The following is an 18,890-nucleotide window of genomic DNA, read 5'->3' as shown; positions in this document are numbered from 1 at the left end:
GCCAATTTCAAGCAATCAACGTGATGTCACTAAAGGAGGAGCAGGGATTGGCTGACATGGGCTAGTACCCGCAGCTCCAACATGCAGCTGCTATTTATCACCTGTATTTGTTCTGTGAACTGTCTGTTCCTACCCCTTGCCTATGTTTTTCTACTTGAGAGTTTTTCTTCCTGATTTGTAAGAGTTTATTTTCTTAATGAGGACTATTCATCCTTTTCCGGTAATTTATTATAAACATTTCCCTAATTCATCTTTGAATTTTATTTATGATATTTTGGGTTGTAAAAGGACTTCCAGCTTTGAACATTAAATGTATTCAGTATTTGTGAATTCTTCCATTTCTTTGTGCTTGCAAAGTCCCCTTCCGTTTCAATACCACTCAAGATCTACCTCCCGTTTCTTCTGTTTGTTTCGATGGCTGTTGAGAGCCCTTTTACATCTGTTTTTCTAACCTGACGTGGATTTACGTTGGTGGAAGGCAGTGGGCATGTCCTAAACCTTTTGGGCGGTGGACTTATTCGAGATCTGATGAAAGCTTTGAACCTTCAGAAAACGCGCCACACCTCAATATTTTGTGTGCAGATTTCAGATTTCTGCCGAGCCCGTAAGCCTCTTCCCCACGGAGTCCCTTATACAAAGCCTTTTTATGTATCTTCAAGCAACTTATCAGTCCACCATGTCAAACCGGGACTGTCTTTAACAGACCATGAGATCTGAGGCAAGATATTTCTACTTGCTGGAATCCCTTTTTCCTGACAGCAGCGAATGCCTACAGAAGTCACTCCCTCAAGATTTCCTTTAAGACAGGCCCCCCAAAAAGGCCATTCTGTTTTTGTGAAACTAAGGAAATGTTACCCTTTAAACATTAGGAACTGAAAAATCCACATTTCTCACTCCAGGCTGGTGTGTGTCTGGAGCTTTTCCGAGACATATGATAGACATTAAGCTCACGCTTTCTCTCCCGTCACACATAGGAAACTGAAATTAATTCCATGCAGGTGTGGCGCATATTTGGAGGTGGCTCTTACTTGGCATCACAGATTGAATCCACTGACTGACATGTGGCACCTTAGAGTCCCCGTGCCCTGCCCCACGCAGCTTGACCAACACACTGTGGTTAGCCATGCCTCGTGTGTCCAAACTTACCATCCAAACTTTCCGGAAGGAAAACGTTATCACAAACGTGCTATGTACGTCCCATCGAAAGGGTTAGTTCTTTATAGAAAACATTGGATCTCTCCAGCAAATGTTCTATTTGATTTCTACAAATGTAAGACACTGGGATCAGCTCCGTCTCTTGTCCACGAACGTGCCCTTCCTGTGTCCCTTTCCTTCGCGGGGTAATGGCCCTCGGCACGCAGGCTTCTCTACCTAACTCCTCAGCCTTGATCAAGGAAACCAACTTCCGCTTCCTTTTCATCCTGTCAGCTATTTTAGAGGAAACTAATCCAGGGCGTTCATCTAGCTGTTAGCTGACTGCAGCCAAGATCCCCCACAGCACGAAAGGCAAAGAGCGGGCTTGGGAACAGGGTAAAATAATGAAAACCAAAGGGGTCACAGAGGTGTGTGATCACCTTGTGTGCATGTGTAGGCGGGAGCATCCTAGAATGCCCTCATTCTAGGTGGCATTGAGTCTGCCCTGCCCTAAAGGAAACACACATTCTTGAGGGGATCAGACCAATAGGCATACATTTGCATATTACATGTATCTTTCAAAGCAGCAAGGGACTTTTCCTGCGCCTGCTGCTGCCAGTAGGGTTCATCTCAGACTCTGGAAGGCAAGAAAGAGGAAAGAAAAACAGGGGAAGTTCCAGAGGTGGCTGTGGGTGGACCCCAGAAGGCTTTGAGAGACCTTCTGGTGATGGTTGTTCTGAAGATATTTTATGTGGTTTGTCTCTGACTACAATAGTGTGAAAAATCAATCCGCTTTGCCCCCTTCCCCGGCCCCCCGCAAAAAGTCAATTCTACCATTATGGTAATTTTTTAAAGACAAAGAGTAATGTGTACTCAGGGAAGAAGATAGAAGCACCTAGCAAGTGTGGGTCTTGAGCAGAAGTCTGAAAGTACCTTCTGGGGAAGAAGCCGCTTGAGACGGCAGGTGTGAGCAGACACCAGCCGCGGGAGAGGAGAGACCAGCGCTTGGCTGCAGAAGGGTACACAGAATAATCCAGGGAAAGAAGCAGTTGTTTTTTTTTTTTTTTGTAATTTTTTTTTAACGTTAATATTGCGAGAGAGAGAGAAAGAACACAAGCAGGAGAGGGGCAGAAAGAGAGAAGGGCACAGAGGATCCAAAGCAGGCTCCATGCTGACAGCAGTGGAGCCCAATGCGGGGCTCAAACTCGCAAACCGCAAGATCATGACCTGAGCCGAAGTCGGGTGCGTAACCGACTGAGCCACCCAGGCGCCCCAGAGAAGCCCTTTCTCGACTGCAGGCTTTGTTCGTGAAGTCAACTGACCTGACTTCCAGGAAGGAGACAGGGAGATGCCAGAAACACAGGGTGAGCTAGGGGCCCCTGGAGTGAAAACGTCTGACACCAAGTTTTGCGTTTTCCTCTTCTGTGGGCTGGTCCCTATGATGTCCTCAAACCTTCGGGGAAGCACGCACACCATCACCACTGTGACCTAGAGTCAGTCCCCAGTAGGCTGGAGAATGAAGGAGAAGCTGATGTCCAGGGAGAGAGTAGCACCCTGAAGGGTCAGGTCAGAGACGCCCAGTGGGGGAGGAGGCAGGTAGCAGCCGGAAACAGAGACGCCAGGCGGGGAACCAAGATGGGTCTGGGCGCGGACGGGGCGTCCTGCTGTCCCATCAGACGGGGCCTCCAGCCATTCAAGCTGAACGTAACGATAAGTGTGACCCTCAAAAGAGCAGAAAATATGAGGACACGCCTGTTCTTAATTGCCAAACACCAGTGTGTATGATTTTGCTTCTGGAAGAGAAGATGGGCCAATAGGGACGTTTAAACCCTCGGGGTTTCCCTTAGATTTCTAGACATTTCCACCTGACATCCTTTCTGTGCTTTATTCCCATGAATCAGTTTAATGAATTCATTTGAAGAAAAACATGTTCAACGTCACATCTAAGAAATAGATATTTCTGAAGAGAAAAAAAAAAAAAAGATTTCTGCTCCCAGAAAATTACAGCTAGAGAGGCCTGTGCTAAGTAGCAGCAGATTGAAACACAATTTTCTGCTGTCAGACTGAAACGTGCCAGGATTCTAAGAGAGCAGAAGCGGCACCTTCAATTCAGGGATGGGCCATTTTTCAGGAGAGCGAGAACTTCACGAAAGCGTCACTCTCTTAGCGTTATCGTCTGTATTTTAAGGTTTGCCCCTTAAAGTAGCATTTGAACTATACATGCTGATGTGTGGTCCTGTTTGGTTTCGGGTCACTTTTGCTTATTTTAAGTCCTTGGTTTCCTGGAAAATGCTAGGCAGTGCTTGTCCTCCGTGCAGTCTCATCGGTGAATTAGATTACTGAACTGACGGGCCAAGTTTATTTTTCCAGCCAGATCAGCTTCTTTAGGAAAACAATAGGAACCAAAAAAGAACACTTGGACCCATATCTCAGACTGACTTTTGCTGCTAGGCCCCTGAGAATATTTGCCAACCCTGTTTCTGGCACGACACAAATTTCATCCACACGGCAATGACGGGATTCATTCATTTCAGTTTTTATTCCTATAACCTAATAGTGTATAAATGCATTTATGTGTGCATGTCTGTGTCTGACTGTGTTATTTTACTAACTTTTTTTTGGCATAAGGAGCTTTCTCTTTGTATTTTAAGTTGTTCTAAAATAGCAAACATCTATTGAACACCAAACGTATGGCTGGTGCTCCTGAGTGAAGCATTTTACGGGCATTTCTGACCCTCTCTCGGAGCCGAGGAGCCGATGCCTTCCTTGGCCCCATTTTACAGGGGATGAAACGGGGCAGACTGAGGCCAAACAGCTTGTCTAGTGAGGCCCCCAGAGGTGGGGAAGCCAGTGCGTTGTCAAAGCCACACGTGTGCCCCCTGCGGTCTGAAAGCGGAGGGTAGCTGGATGGGAAGGAAGCGGACACTGTTCTGGTTACACAGTGAGGGCCGCTCTGGTTTGCATAGTTTGGACCACTGAGCACCTCCGGAATCTTTCATCCATCTCCCCTCCCGCTTTGCCACGGAGATACAAGGTGATCGGGGGGAAGGGGGAAACCTTCTGGTAGCATGGAGAGGCTTCGGTCTGCATTTCTCTTGCCTTTTGCTTGCACACGGTGGTCCTTCTTGTCCTCGCTGGTCTTTCCCGGAACCAGCCCTTGTTCAGGACCATGATGGCATCGGAGCTGCGTGTTGAACACGAAGAAGGCCGCGTGCGTTTTCGGTGGCGGTGGAGATTGCCGGTTCGGTGTTTCTGGCAGGACGCTTCCCCTCCTCTAACACCTTGTCGGTGTCTGTAGAACATACGACGAGCCGTGTTTTGTAAAAGGGGAACAGCCAACCTTGTGCAGTCTCTTCTGACGGAGAAAAGGCTGCCAAGCAACCAAACTCTGCTCAAGTGGCCGCGGGGGGAGGAGAGGCCTGTTTCGAGAAGCTCTCAATGGCGCTCCCGCCCCAGCCACCCCCCCCCCCAACAGAGTGCTGAACGGTTCACACGGGCTGGTAAACAATAGCTACTCATTCGTGGGTGCTTTGTCAGGATACAGATGTGCACGAGACAAATGAATTCAGAGCTTGAGCCCTGACTTTCAAAGTCCTCCTTCAATGGAATGAACTCAGCATCCGAATGAATAAGGACTTGTACCCTTCTGGCCTGTGCGGGTGTCTGAGATTTAAACCAGCACTCACGGGGCCTGGAAATCTGATGATTTAGGTCCTTGCTCATCAGAAATGCCAACGTGTAATGAGAAAAGGAAATCCGTCTGTCAAGATGTTCTCCCAAGGAAGGGAGATGAAATACGAGGAAACTGATCTTTATAAAAAGCCTTCATTACACCAGGCCCAACCCAAAAGCTAATAGCTGAGCCAACGTGCTGGAAAGAGCCCTCCCATGCCTGCTCACTGCTTTCCAGATTTCCCCCTTTGGCCCAGATGTTCTCCAACCCCGCCTCCGCCCTGAGCTTTCCTGCAGTCTTCCCGGGAGTCTCCTCGCTCACCTGCTGCCTCGGCCTGGAGTCCCCTCGATACTCTCTCTGGCCCATTTCAGAAGGCACGGACTGAGTTACGCACCTGCAGAAACACCCACGTCCAGTCCCTTGAACACAGTAGGTGCGTCGGAAAGAACGCAGAATGGATGCGAATTTTAAATAGTAAAAAGTACGCCTCGTCACAGTATCCGTTATTCCCATGGGCCTGCCATCCTCCACGAGTCATGACTTAATAAAACTTTGAGTCCCTTCCTCCCGCGAGTCTAAAATGGAGCTACCAAGGTCTCGGACTCCTGCTCACCTCTCCCCTGCCACCACCCGCCCAGTACTTCCAGAAATCTTAACTGAAATTTCTTTGGTTTCATATCACACGCCAATTCTTCGCGCGACAAACCCATCGGATGTCTTTCAAAGCATGTATTGCACGCAGAAGCACCCATTTCGCTCTGGAGAGAAATAACTTGAGAGGGAAGCCATTCACACGGTAACAGTATTCTAAGGGATGTTTGTTCCCCACTCATTTCTCATTTCCCATAAGCGCGTGAGCTATACTGAAAAAAAAAAAAAAACAACGGATGCCTGTTTTACCCTTTGCATTTGTTAATAGGTAATGTGTAGCCATTATTACAAATTCCAACAGTACAAAGGGTTACTCGGAAAACTCTTGGTCTCCTTCCCACCTCTGCCTCCAGGCTTCTTTTCTCAGAAGCAGTCGTTGTCACTAGACAACTTCGGATCCAGAGGAAAGCTTCACTGCCACTTTGTCTCTCTCTGCAGAGAGGGATTATTGAAAATTCGGAAATTTTCACACACGCAAGATGGGAGAAAAGAGCGCAGAGAAACCTTGTCTGTCCGACAGCCACCCTCAGCACCTGCCAGCTTGCTGTCAGTCTTGTTTTATTGCAGACTCTTGTTTGGAACTCAAATGGTGGCATAGCCTGGCCTTCCCTCCACTCACCTGTTCCCGGGCAATGACACGGGGGTCCGCCTCATTCTTTTCAGTGGCTACCTTGAATTTCGTTGTGGAGCCATCCCTTCAGTTATTTAACCTGTGCTGAGGTCCACATGGGTTGTTTCCAGTCATTTGCTGCATCAAAGAGGCACGCTCTTGCCCCAGGACCTGGGGCCCGGTGAGCAAGGATGTCTGTGGGGTGACATCTGAGGAACATGATTGCTGTTCAAAGGCCCTGTGACCTGAGAGGTGGACCAGTCTCGAAAGGAGTCACGCTGATTTCTACTCCCCAAGTCCCCACCAACACGGTGTTCAGAGATTTTGCTTCTCTTTGCCAAAATGATAGGTAAAAAAAAAACAACAACAATAAATGCTATCCACGGTTCTCTCCCCATAAATGAGACCGGGCCTCTTTTTGCTGGTTTAAGATCCATTTGTGTTTACTTTCCTTTTTCGTCAACTGTCTTTTCGTCTCCTCTGCCATCTCTTACGGTCATGTTCAGAAAGGCGTGTCCTCCCAAAGAATACATTTTTGTCTCTTTCTTATTCTTTTGTGATTTTTTTTTTTTTCCTCACTGAAACATTTGATCCATTTGCCCCTGATTTTGGTGTATAAACTGAAGTAGGAACCCAACTCCCGTTTTTCAGAGGGCCACCCGAGTTACCCTCAACCCCATGTGTTCGCTGCTTCGTCCTTTCCCGGGGCCAGTGTGCCTTCCACAAGGCCGTGGTAGTGCTCCCTCCTGCTCCCCAGCACACGCTAGAGAGCACACCTGCATCCCTGGGCTCTGGGATCGTTACATGAAAATAGCTAATATTATTAGTGCGCCTGTGTAATACGTCTTTGCTAAATGATAGCTAGCCATTTTTCGAATGTATTATTTTCTCCATTTATCTCGATCATTTCCCTCTTTCTTTAGGTTTATTTCTCTAACTCTTTAGACCCTTACTCCATTTCTATTCGTACTTTATTGTTTATTTTATTCGTACGCTGTCACATAAGCACAGAATTCTAGGGATTTCCCTCCAAACACTGCATTTTTATCTGTGCTCATCGGTTCTGATTTGTACCATTCTCAATATTTGCATTTTTCACATAACCTACGCCTTCTGCTTTTCGTTTTTTACTTTGGCCCAGAGGCTGAACGTATTTTTCTTTTTGTTGCCATTAATTTTCAAGATGTCTAAAATACAGAAAAGTGAAAATAATCTAGGAGTCACCCACGTTTATAGTACATAGAAACAACCATTGTCATCGCTACATTTTTTTATGCATGCGCCTACTTAAGTCTCAGATATGACATGCATACCGTTTCCTTTTGTTAAAAAAGGTAAAAACAAAGCAGTACAAAGTCACCATGACTGCCTCAGATGCAATCACTTTTGTAGGTTGGTCTTGATTTTTTTATAGAACCTTTTAGGTATTTTACATACCTGGATATCCAATGAACATATAGGATGCCATGTTTTTTGATTTACACAAAGGGTAAAACGGTACCGTTAGCTTTGCACAATTTGTACTTACATTCAACTGTGTTTAACTTTTTCATTGAAGTAGAGTTGACAGAATGTTACGTTAGTTTCGGGCACACACAGAGTGATTTGACAACTCTCTGTGTTAGGCTACGTTCATTAGTGCCACCCCCATCTGTCACCATACGCTGCCATTACACCATTGACTGTAGTCCCTGTGTGGTGCCCTTCATCCACATGATTCATTCATTCCGTAACTGGAAGCCTGTACCTCCCGCTCCCCTTTACCCATTTTTGCCCATCCCCCTTCCCACCTCCCCCCACTGGCAACCACCAGTTTTGTTCTCTGTACTCACGGATCTGTTTCTGCATATTTTGGTCATTTGTTTTTTAGATTACACATTTAGATTCCACAAGTGAAATTACAGGGTATATGTCTTTCTCTCTCTTATTTCACTTAGCGTCATACCCTCTAGGTCCATCCATGTTGCTGCAAATGGCAGGATCTCATTCTTCTTTTATGGCTGAGTAATATTCCATTGTACACGTATACCACATCTTCTTTATCCATTCATCTGTCAATGAACACAGAGTTGCTTCCCTATCTTGGCTATTGTAAATAATGCTGCAATAAACATAGGCGTGAATATATCTTTACAAATTAGTGTTTTGGGGTTGGGGGGGGGGTAAATAAATACCTAGTAGTAGAATTACTGAATCATATGGGGTTTTTTTAAGTTTATTTATTTTGAGAGAAAGAGCATGAGCAGGGGAGGGGCAGAGAGAGAATCCCAAGCAGGCTCTGTGCTCTCAGGACAGAGCCTGATGTGGGGCTCAATCCCACGAACCATGAGATCATGACCTGAGCCAGAACCAAGAGTCAGATGCTTAACCGAATGAGCCATCCAGGCACCCCTTGTATGGTATTTCTATTTTTAATGTCTTGAGAAACCTCCATACTGTTCCAGATTGGCTGCACCAATTTACATTCCCACCAGTAGTCCAGGAGGATTCCTTTTTCTCCACATCTTCACCAATGCTTGTTATTGCTTATCTTTTGGATACTAATCATTCTGACATGGGCAGTGGTATCTCATCGTGGGTTTTTTTTCACTGTGGTTTTGATTTGCATTTTCCTGGTGATCAGTGCTGTTGAGCATCTTTTCATGTGTCTGTTCGTCATCTGTATGTCTTCCTTAGGAAAATGTCTATAAGTCCTCTGCCCGAGTTTTAGTAGGTTTTTTTGGTTTTGAGTTGTGTAAGTTCTTTATATGTTTTGGATATTAACTCCTTATTGGATATGTCTTTTGCAAACATCTTCCCCCACTCAGTAAGTTGCCTTTTCATTTTGTTGATGGTTTCCTTTGCTATGCAAAAACTTTTTATTTGAGTGTAGTCCCAATAGTTGACTTTTGCTTCCCTTGCCTGAGAAGACATATCTAGAAAAATATTGCTAAGACCAGTGTCAGAAAGATTACTGCCTTTGTTCTCTTCTAGGAGTTTTATGATCTCAGGTCTCACATTCAGGTCTATGACCCATTTGTAGTTTATTTTTGTGTATAGTATAAGAAAGTGGTCCAGTTTTCCCAGCACCATTTATTAAAGAGACTCATTTCCCCATTAATTATTCTGGCTTCCTTTGTCAATAGATAGGCCAGATAGGCATGGGTTTATTTCTGAGTTCTCTGTTCTATACCATTGATCAATGTGTCCATTTTTGTACCAGTACCACACGGTTTTGATTATTATAGCTTGATGTAGTATATCTTAAAATCTTGGATTGTGGCACCCCCAGGTTTGTTCTTCTTTCTCAAGGTTGCTTTGGCTATTCAGGGTCTTTTGTGGTTCCATACAAAGTTTAGTATTATTTATTCTAGTTTGTGAAAAATGCTATTGATAATTTTATAGGAATTGCATTGAATCTGCAGATTGGGGTAGTATGGGCATTTTAACAGTATTAATTCGGGGCAGCTGGGTGGCTCAGTCGGTTGAGCATCCGACTTCGGCTTAGGCCATGATCTCGCGGTTCGTGAGTTTGAGCCCCATGTCGGGCTCTGTGCTGACAGCTCAGGGCCTGGAGCCTGCTTTGGATTCTGTGTCTCCCTCTCTCTGCTCCTCCCCTGCTCACACTCTGCCTCTCTCTCTCAAAAATAAATAAAGAGAAAAAAAATTTTATAAACAGTATTCTTCCCAATCCATGAGCATGGTATACCTTTCCATTTGTTTGTGTCATCTTCAGTTTCTTTCATCGGTGTTTTATAGTCTTCAGAGTACAAGTCTTTTACCTCCTTGGTAAAGTTTATTCCTAGGTATTTTATTATCTTTGGTACAATTATATTTTACTTTTTTGTTTCTAGAAATTTTCTTTATTATTCATATATTCAGGCTTGTTTTTCATTTCCTTAAACATAGAAAATTTGTTCCAATAACTCCAAAATCTGAAGTCTCTGAGTGTGTCACTCCTGGGGTTTCCTTTACAATTCCTTGCTTCTTCACATGCGTGGTAATTTTTTACTATGAGCTGCTCATTTTTCTGGAAAATTATCTAGAAAACTCTCTGAGAGTTCTTTGAGATCTAGGATGAAGGTGTGACCCCCTGGAGAGGATGTATTTTGCCTCTGCCTGGTGCCCTGGAGGCATTCTCAGTTTGAGGTCCCTTTAAATGGCTGGGGACTTAGTGACCACCCAGGTAATGTGATTTCAGCTTCGGGTCCTCAAGCGCAATTTGTGGTTAGAGGTTTATTTTCCTACATTGATCTGCCTAGCACCAAGGGAACCCTCCTTACAGTCTCCTGGGGATAAGCAATATCCCTTCCAACATTCTTACCTGAGGTAGAGTCTTTGCAGAGCCTGGCTTTAGAGTGGAAAGGTTGGGAAGGGAATAGTTTCCTATTAAACTTGGGCTGGTGCTGACCTTTGACTCTTGCATCCCTCACCGTAAAAGGGTATCAAAATCAAAACTTAGGTTTTCCTAACTTGGCAGATGCCTTCTCAGCATCTGTCTGATACTTACCACTACTAGCTGCTGCTTCCAGTTAGATGCTGACCTGCTGATATATCTTGTAGCTCTTTGTTGCTTTAAAGAAAAAAAATTAAATATATTTCATCCAACAACTTCAGTGGTTTTAGAGAGAGAATAGGTCAAAATAACCAGCCTGCCATGTTACCAGAAATGGGAGACTCAGTTCCCAACTGTGGTTAGTTCTATAGTGTCTCCATTATCCTGGTTTGTGACATTCTGTTCTATACCCATAATTGCCACGATTTTGTTAGACTCAGGTCTACACTGAAAGGATTCAATGCTCAGTGATGATCTTTTGTGCCACCTATCCATTCCTTTCCTGGCTAGCTGGTGCCCAGTCTGTTGTACATCCTTCTACAAGAGCTCTAGAAAAGTGTATTCTCAGAAGCTCTGCTCAAGCTTTGCTCAAGCTTTGCTCAAATGCTCAAAGACATTTGACTGTTGCTTTCATTTTTCAGCAATAGTTTGCATATAAAATTAATGGATCACACTTAGTTTTTCCCAAACTCTTACACATGGGCTTCTTCAGTCTTCCCTGGAGAAATCAGAAGCTGGCTTTTTTCTGCCCTTTTAAGTGATATGATTTTGTACCGGGCTGTCCAGTAACTTCAATAGGTTGTGTCTTAATATTGAAGAGTCTGATTCAATTCCCCCAGGGAAATGGTGTGCCCTTCTAATCCATAGATTTGACACTCTTTCTTTCAGAAAGGTTTTTACAAAATCTAGGTATTTTTTTTTCTATCTCTACTCAGATCCCTTAAGTGACACCATTTATATATATGCTGTGTAGCCTTTGCTATGGTCTGCATTTTACTGTTGAACCCCCTCGAACTTTTCTTCATTTCCCTCAGGACCTTCACAGCCCTTTGCTCAGTTCTATCTTCATCCTTGGGTTTCATTGTTTTATTTTTCTCTTCCCCTTTTCTTTTGAGTTTCACCACCTCCCTTTTCATTTCTGTGCAGATACATTTTGGCAGGGTGGGTACTTAGCGTGTCTTCCTTTTCCTAGTGTGTCCAAACTCCTGAAAGGTGGGGAGTTCTTCCTGGAAAACCAGTCGCAGGACAACTGAGGGGAAGTCTAGGCCACTGCTCAGGGTTTTGCGGGATGACAGCGGTCTGGCCTTCCCTGCTTCCAGCATAGACTCTGCGGGCCCCGGCCCTGCTGCAGGCTTGCACCGATGGCTGGGCCTGTCTACACTGCTGCGTATTCACCCTGGACACTTTGCGGTATCTGCTTCCTCCCCACGCCTGTCCCAAGCAAGGGGGAGCTGGTTTTCTTCTCAATGCTCCATCAGGTTGGCCACGGGGGCCATGCTCTCCTTTCTCTTGGCCTTTGCTCACCCTAGGCTGCTGGACACTTGGCACCCTTTTCATATGTATTTGTTTGGGGTTGTAAGGTTTCCTCGGAGATGGAGTATTGCCCCTCTATGTGCCTTTACTTCACTGTTCTCAGGTAGCTTCAGAAAGAAGGGTCACCTTACAGACAGGTGTAAGTGTTGAAAGCAGATTTGTCAAGACCCCTGCTTTTTCTGAAGAAAGAAAAGGTATTGCACATTTTCCTGAGAACCGGCTATCCTTGGAGTCATCTTGAAGCATATTCCTCACAGAGCCGGAGAGCCCGAGTATGGATGGTGGGGTTGACGCTGCCCCTGGCCCGGTGTCAGCATCAGGGGTGTCTCTCGCATCTTCCTGTGATAACATCTGACCTTCCTGTGGAGAGGTCTCTGGATATGCAGGATGCATTTACTCTCGCTTACGCGGAGGTTGATAACAGTTGAGAATTCTTTATGATGATGGTCAAGGCAGAGGGCTCCCGTTGGATTTAAAAATTTGTTCGCAACCCTCTAAAAACTTTGAAATGTGTAGCTGCTGCTAACACACGAGCAAACATGGAGAGATGAGACGATTCTACTTTATAGCATATCTCGATTTTCCTCCAGTATCTGGAAGTTGAAAAGGGAGAGAAATGGGGGTCTGAATTCCTGATTTTGTTTAAAAGGAAAATAGGCCTGGAGCGCCAGGGTGGCTCAGTTGGTTAAGCATCCAGCTCTTGATTTCGGATCAGGTCACGATCTCACAGTTTGTGTGTCCGAGCCCTGCATCAGGCTCCACACTAACAGCACGGAGCCTGCTTGGGTTTCTCTCTCCCCCTCTCTTTCTTCCCCTCCCCTGCTTGCATGCTCATGCTCGCTCGCGCTCTCTTTCTCTCAAAATAAATAAATAAACATTAAAATATTTTTAAAAATAAAGTTCTAAAAATGACATGAGAATAGGTCTATGGGACCTATTGTTTACATTAGTAAACAATTAGTAAACCTAATGTTTACTGAGTGTGTACAACCTGGCCTGGAGTCCTTTCTCCACTCCATTCTGATGATGCTTCATGGCCAGACTGGACTTTTCTGGAAAACCTAGGCTCAGGTAAAGGCAGCATGAAGAGCAATGCCTAAAAGGCAGCATAGGAATTCTACCCCTCCCTCCACGGTCCCAGCCTGTGCAGCTAATGCCTCCCCCCAACTATTAGAGATATTCTGATACCTTAAAAAGGGAGGCTGCCTTCATCTTGCACTGACTTCACTGTTGCCCTGTGCCAGTTTGGCCCTGGTAACAAGTGGGCATCTCACCTAGACAGCATCTGTGAGCGGGACCGATTTCAGAGCGGACTGCAGCCTCGCGGACCCCAGGGTTTGATCAACATTTCAATCACCATTTCTACTGTTGGGGCTTTGGTCACTATGGCGACCAACCAATTTATCCTCTAAACCAGGACCTATCTGAGAGTTGCGATTAATAATTAAGGCCATGAATGTAAATCGCGAATGTCCCAAACAAACCAGGATGAATGGCCAAGCTAATTATGTCCTAAGTTTCCATGATAGAGCCAAATGCATTACGATGCATTAGAACATGGATCTCACTTTTTCTCCAGCACTGCCGTAAAAACCCGACGTTATCTTTATTACCAAGACCAGATACTCATTCATTCTTCGCAGCAAAACTAGTATCACTTAGGAATGGATCCTTTAAACCTCAGAGCCTTTCCGTTTTATAGGTGCGTGCATTCACTTGTACGTCACACACTAATATCTTGCCCGTGGTTTTCTGCCATCTTACATCTGCTTGCGTTATTCCCATAGTTCATTACCCAAAGTTTGGCGGTAGGATGACGGTACCTTTCGATGGTAAATTGACTCCATCGGTAATCGCTAGGCTATAGCAGTAGCACCTGTGCTAATTGCTTTCTAGGTAGCATCTCGCACTCCTCACATCAATGTCAGGAGGAAGACACTCTTAGCATCCCCTCTCCACAACTTCCAGAGGCTAAGTAACACCTGCGTTTGCAGAGCCTGGCCAAATAAACCACCAGCCTGGCTCCAGTGCTCCAGTTCTCAGGCACGTTAGACGGTCTTTATGCCTAGTCAAGGAATTTGCTTTAGTTTGTTTCTTTTCACGTGAGCTGGTAGAGAAATGGCACTTTTAAGTCTTTCCCTTGGTCCCGGGCCCATTGCCCGTCGTTTCAACTTGGCATATTTTCCATACGGCTGTGATTCCACACACGCTTCTGGGGTTGCTACCTTCGCTTACAAAGACAGGCTACATGCTGTTGATACGTTTGCATTCAACTGAGCTCCGTGTGCTGAGGAAACGTCATTTTAATGGGATGGGTGCTGTGAGAAATTCAAGTCGAGGGTTTTTAAATCATCTGGAGTGGCCTTGGAAGGGTGGCATGGGACAGTAAGGTAGATCATCTGCTTATTAGGATGTCCCGTCTCCCTTGGGTCCTAGCAAAGTTTCCTGTAAGCTTTCGGTGCATTTGTGACTGCTTCTAGGCCACAAACACCAGAGAAGAAGGTGTCTCGGCACCTGTGTCCACCATGGGCCAAGGGGAGGGAATTGTCAACACCTAAAATGACTTCCCACCCCAGGTATCCCTCTGTCCCCCCTTTCCTCAGGGTAACCAGGGAAAGAGTCCCCTGAAAACCGTTGGTTTTACTGTTTGTTTCTCTGATTTCCCTTAAGCATGTTAAAATTTGTGGCCTGAGGGAAGGCTCATTATTATGTTATTAATAATTATGTTCTGGGAGCTTCCAAGGCATTATGTTAAAAAAAATTTTTAATGTGTATTTTTGAGAGAGACAGAGTACAAGCAGGGAAGGAACGAAGAGAGAAAGGGAGACACAGACTTTGAAGCAGGCTCCAGGCTTCAGGCTGTCAGCACAGAGCCTGACGCAGGGCTCAAACTCATGCATTGGAAGATCATGACCTTGAACCAAAGTCAGACACTTAGCCAATTGAGCCACCCAGGTGCCCTGCATTTTTTTTTTTTTTTTTTTTTTTTTTTTTTTTTAGTCTACATGACAATGCTCTGAGATAGGTTTCGAGTTGGCAAGTGGCCGACACAGTCCCAAAGCATCGGTCTCTGAATAAAACCCAATGTAATGCCCAAGTTCATGCTCGCTCTTCTATTGCTGGCTCCCTCGCTAGGCTCTGATCAATGTGACACCTTTCTGTTCTCTTCCTTGTAGAGTTACACTTGTCCCTCAAAACACTTGGTCTTAGATTTTCCTTCTCAGCATCCCTTCCTATGTGAGCTTGTGATTCTTTGAAGTAAGGATTTTGGTAGAATTTCAGTGCATTTCGTTCAGCAATCTGGATCAACATTTGCTATTCGGACCCCATAGTGACAGACGAAAAGTTGGCGACTTCATCCAGAGTTGAAGGAGTTCTGTTACAAGATTCTGGGAAATTTAAATAAATGGCATTAAACGAGATTTTTCACCAATCTCTGATTTTAGGCCTTTACAGATCGAAAGGAAGCTTAAGGACACAGGAAAGCTTACATCCTGCAGGTAGCGCTGGCCCAGAAACGCCAGTGTCAACGGCACCCCCGAGGCCTGTGACTGGTGTGCCATCCGAAGACCTCATTTGAGTGTGTGCAACTATGCGATGCTGTGGCTAAGCCTTTGAAATGTCAGAGCAGATGTTGGCAAGGAGATTAACACAGATCAACAACTTGTACGGGGAGAGAAGGTGTTCAGAAAGTTTATTCTGGACGTGAGAACTGTGTGGCCTAGCACCTGCTTACACGCTCTGTTTCCCACTTCTGAAGTCAAGGTCGTGTCCCAGTTCACGGAGACGGGTGATCATATGATCATAATTCTGTGGTTTATTGCAGGGAACTCGGAAGCCAAACCCTCCTCAGAAGCCTCTGCCTGCAGATCCTTTGAGTAAGACCTCCCGGTTCACCAGCCCCTCCGCCAGGGCCCTGGGGCAGCCGGAGTCTGGGCTCTGCCTGGTGCCGCTCAGGTTGGTGTAACAGCCGGCCTCTTTCTCCCCACAACCGTGTGGGGCACCTACACCCCCCGGTGCTTTCCGCCCCGTCAGGACATGGGTCTGATGGTGTAGGCCGGGCTGTCTCTACCTCTGGTACCTGGGAACAGCATAAAACCGATGCAAAGGTAGATAGGAGCGTTACCCGGAGGCCGTCATGAGCTTCTACTCCCCAGGATCCCCATGCGGCTTCTAGCAAGGGCCCCAGTGTCCCTAAGAGATTAAACCAAGATCAAGTGGAACCGGATAGGGGCCAGGCAGTGTCCCCCAAAGGGATGCACATTAGTGGCTTCCAAGTGGCATGATCCCACGAAGGCTGAGCACGCCTCCAACGCAGTCTTCAACCCGCACAAACTCTGCCCGACCCCTGCGGTCCCGAGAAAGGAGGTGAGCTTGGAGGGGCCCAGGTGAATAAGGAGGGCGTGAGGCGTTAGCTCCCGAAGACGTGGTACCCAGGGGGAGCTTCTCCACACAGCTAATGAAACCCCAGCTGTGGCCGCCGCTCACCCTGTCCCAGAGGACGGGAAGGCAGCCTCCTGACCCAGGGGGGTTGAAGGGGCCGTGGGCCGGGGCGGACCCACACTGCTTTTTGAGAGCTAATCAATTTCCAGGAATTTTGCGAGATGGGTGTTAAACCGAGCCCCTATTTAAATAGCTATGCATAACTTCTCATGATAGAAGTTAGATGAAAACAAATGTAATAAGTGCTCACAATTTTATTCTTACGTTTTACTGTGCTCTGGAGGTTACGTGCAGCTGTTTCTGGACAGTGGAAACGCCATGCAGGGTGGCGACCAGGCAGCTCCTCCGTGCTCGTGGGAAGAGACAAAGGCTACACATGGGCCGCCCCCCCCCCCACCCCCGACCTCTTTCCCTGCAGTGGGTAGATCGAACCCACAGCCAAAACACTCCTTGGACATACACTGCCCCGCCTTGGCAGGAAGCTTGCTATATGAGCTCAAAAGAACCAAAGGTCGTGTGTTGGCCAGGCCCTGGGCTCAATAATTCAGTGTCTCGAAAGGGGAAGACGTTCGTGATGTCATTACCGCTCTTGGGAAAAATGGTTGGCCTCAGAGAGCTGCCTAATAAATCCCAAAGATAACTCTGGTCAAAGGGGGTAGAACAGTGGTGTAATTCTCGAGGGCAGAAATACGGAAAGACTGCAGACCATCCTAGTTATTTGGCTGTGGTTTCGTGTGCTCATCTTGAAGTTACTTGCTCAAAAGGGAAAAGCACAGCTTTACGTGGACACGACGAGTGGAGGGCTCTCTTTGTAAAGGTCATCCGGCAGTGGCCCATCGTCACCTCTGCCAGTCGCTGAGCCCAGGGCAAGCCCATCTTGGTCTTGCTCTTGAAGGAGAAGAATGTCCTGCACATTCATCTGGGAGGGATCCCTCATGCCCGGCTTTGCTCCCTGGAAATGCACAGGCCAGTCAGGTCCCCACAGGCAGACACGGGATGGGGACGACTTCGTGCTGCGTCCCTTTTCATATCAAAATACTGCAACTGTGAATGTATGGAGTTAAATGAAATTCATTGCTAAAATTTGTTTCATCTATTTTTTTTTTTTCCGAGAGAGAGAGAGAGAGAGACAGACAGCATGTGTGGGGGAGGGGCAGAGAGTGGGAGGGGAAGAGACAGAATCCCAAGTAGGCTCTGAGCTGTCAGCACAGAGCCTAATACAGCTCAGAGCCTAATGCGGGGCTCGAACTCACGAAACCCTGAGATCGTGACCTGAACCGAAACCGAGAAACAGACGCTTAACCGACTGAGCCACGCAGGCGCCCCGTTGTTTCATTTACTTTTTACTTTTTTCGTGTGATTACTGGAAAACTTTCCATTACCTACGTGGCTCCCATTTTTCTTGAACGCGCACTGTTCTAGAGTCTGCTTGCAGAGAGGAGGGATGGCTTCGGTGAGGGCTCCCCTAGGTGGCCAGCTGGCATAAACCACCAGCAACCCTGCAGCCCTGAGCAAGGTCCCGGATGTGACCTGCAGCCCTCTTTGGGGGGGAAGGGGTGGGGGGAGGTCTGCTCCCAAAGGCTCAGCGAAGGGCAGGAAAAGACACCCAACTGCAGACATCTGTACACCCACAAAGGCCATTTCCAAGGCCTCCACCCACCCTCTCGTTTCCTCTTCCCTCGCTGCAGACCCGCTCCGAAACACCCACGTCAAGTGCCCAGACCTACCCACGCTGCCTACGCGAAGTGAGAAGCAAGTCGCCATCTTTTTTCAACAGTGAAGACAGAAGTTTGCACTATCTTTCAACTCCAGTTGGGAGTTCTGTGTTTTTGTACCAACTTTTAGAATTTTTTTTTTTTTTAATGTTTAAAACACCATTATTTTGAGAACTTCGAGCTACTGCCGTCGGTGCTGTGCTGTGCTATGGTGCTCTGTATACTTGCTCAGGTACTTGTAAATTATTAATTTATGCCAAATGCTTGTTACAGTGCAGTGCGCTGTGGGAGGCATTTTTACCATCACTGAGTTTTTTCCACGGAAGGAAGGCTTGTGTGCTTTCAGTAGTTTAGTGAACTTGAAATATCATGCTTTATGGGCTTCTGGACAGGAGGTTCACTTTCCGATCGAGGCTTTATCGAAGAACCGTTCCCCAGCCATGCGTGGCTGTGGTTATGGTACAGACACAGCCCAGGAGACCCCAGGTAGAATGAATGCTGAGTGATTCTCTGGAACCCCTGATCTCGAGCTAGAGCCAAGGGCTTCGAGTCCAGGCTGGGTGAGACCCTGGCCCCGCCCACCAGCGGCTACACCTTGAACTTCCAGGAGAGCAGGGAAGGATCGGGCTTGGGGCCAGGAAGCTTGGAAGAGAACCCGAGTTGCAGGAAGGAATTTTAAGGTGTGGCCGCCCCAGGACAGAGCCTGGAACACAGGAGGCCAGGCAGAAACTTGACCGTGAGCTCACCAGCCGTGAGCACATTTGGAGAGCAGGCAAAGACGGTGGCTTTGCAGAAACACTGCCCTCCGCACAGTGC

At 46.6% G+C, this 18,890-nt stretch overlaps 1 protein-coding gene across 2 annotated transcripts in view; it reads left to right on the top strand.

Annotated features, from left to right (window-relative positions):
- ADAM12 (ADAM metallopeptidase domain 12) overlaps positions 1-18,848 on the top strand; it is a 341,670-nt gene extending 322,822 nt beyond the window's left edge. Inside the window, exons 22-24 of one of the 2 annotated variants that reach the window (XM_053207586.1) lie at positions 5,897-6,004; positions 15,743-15,873; positions 18,048-18,848. In XM_053207586.1, coding sequence (XP_053063561.1) covers positions 5,897-6,004; positions 15,743-15,873; positions 18,048-18,108 — 300 coding nt within the window. In that variant the 3' untranslated portion in view covers positions 18,109-18,848. The remainder of the gene's footprint in view (positions 1-5,896; positions 6,005-15,742; positions 15,874-18,047) is intronic. The other variant, XM_027063359.2, reaches the window with a different exon arrangement.
- The last annotated feature ends 42 nt before the right edge of the window (positions 18,849-18,890 follow it).

The sequence above is a fragment of the Acinonyx jubatus genome, chromosome D2 (assembly GCF_027475565.1).
Source record: "Acinonyx jubatus isolate Ajub_Pintada_27869175 chromosome D2, VMU_Ajub_asm_v1.0, whole genome shotgun sequence".
NCBI classification, from domain to species: Eukaryota; Metazoa; Chordata; class Mammalia; order Carnivora; family Felidae; genus Acinonyx; species Acinonyx jubatus.
Note: the sequence above shows the minus strand (reverse complement) of the source record. Positions and strands in the feature narration are given on the sequence as shown.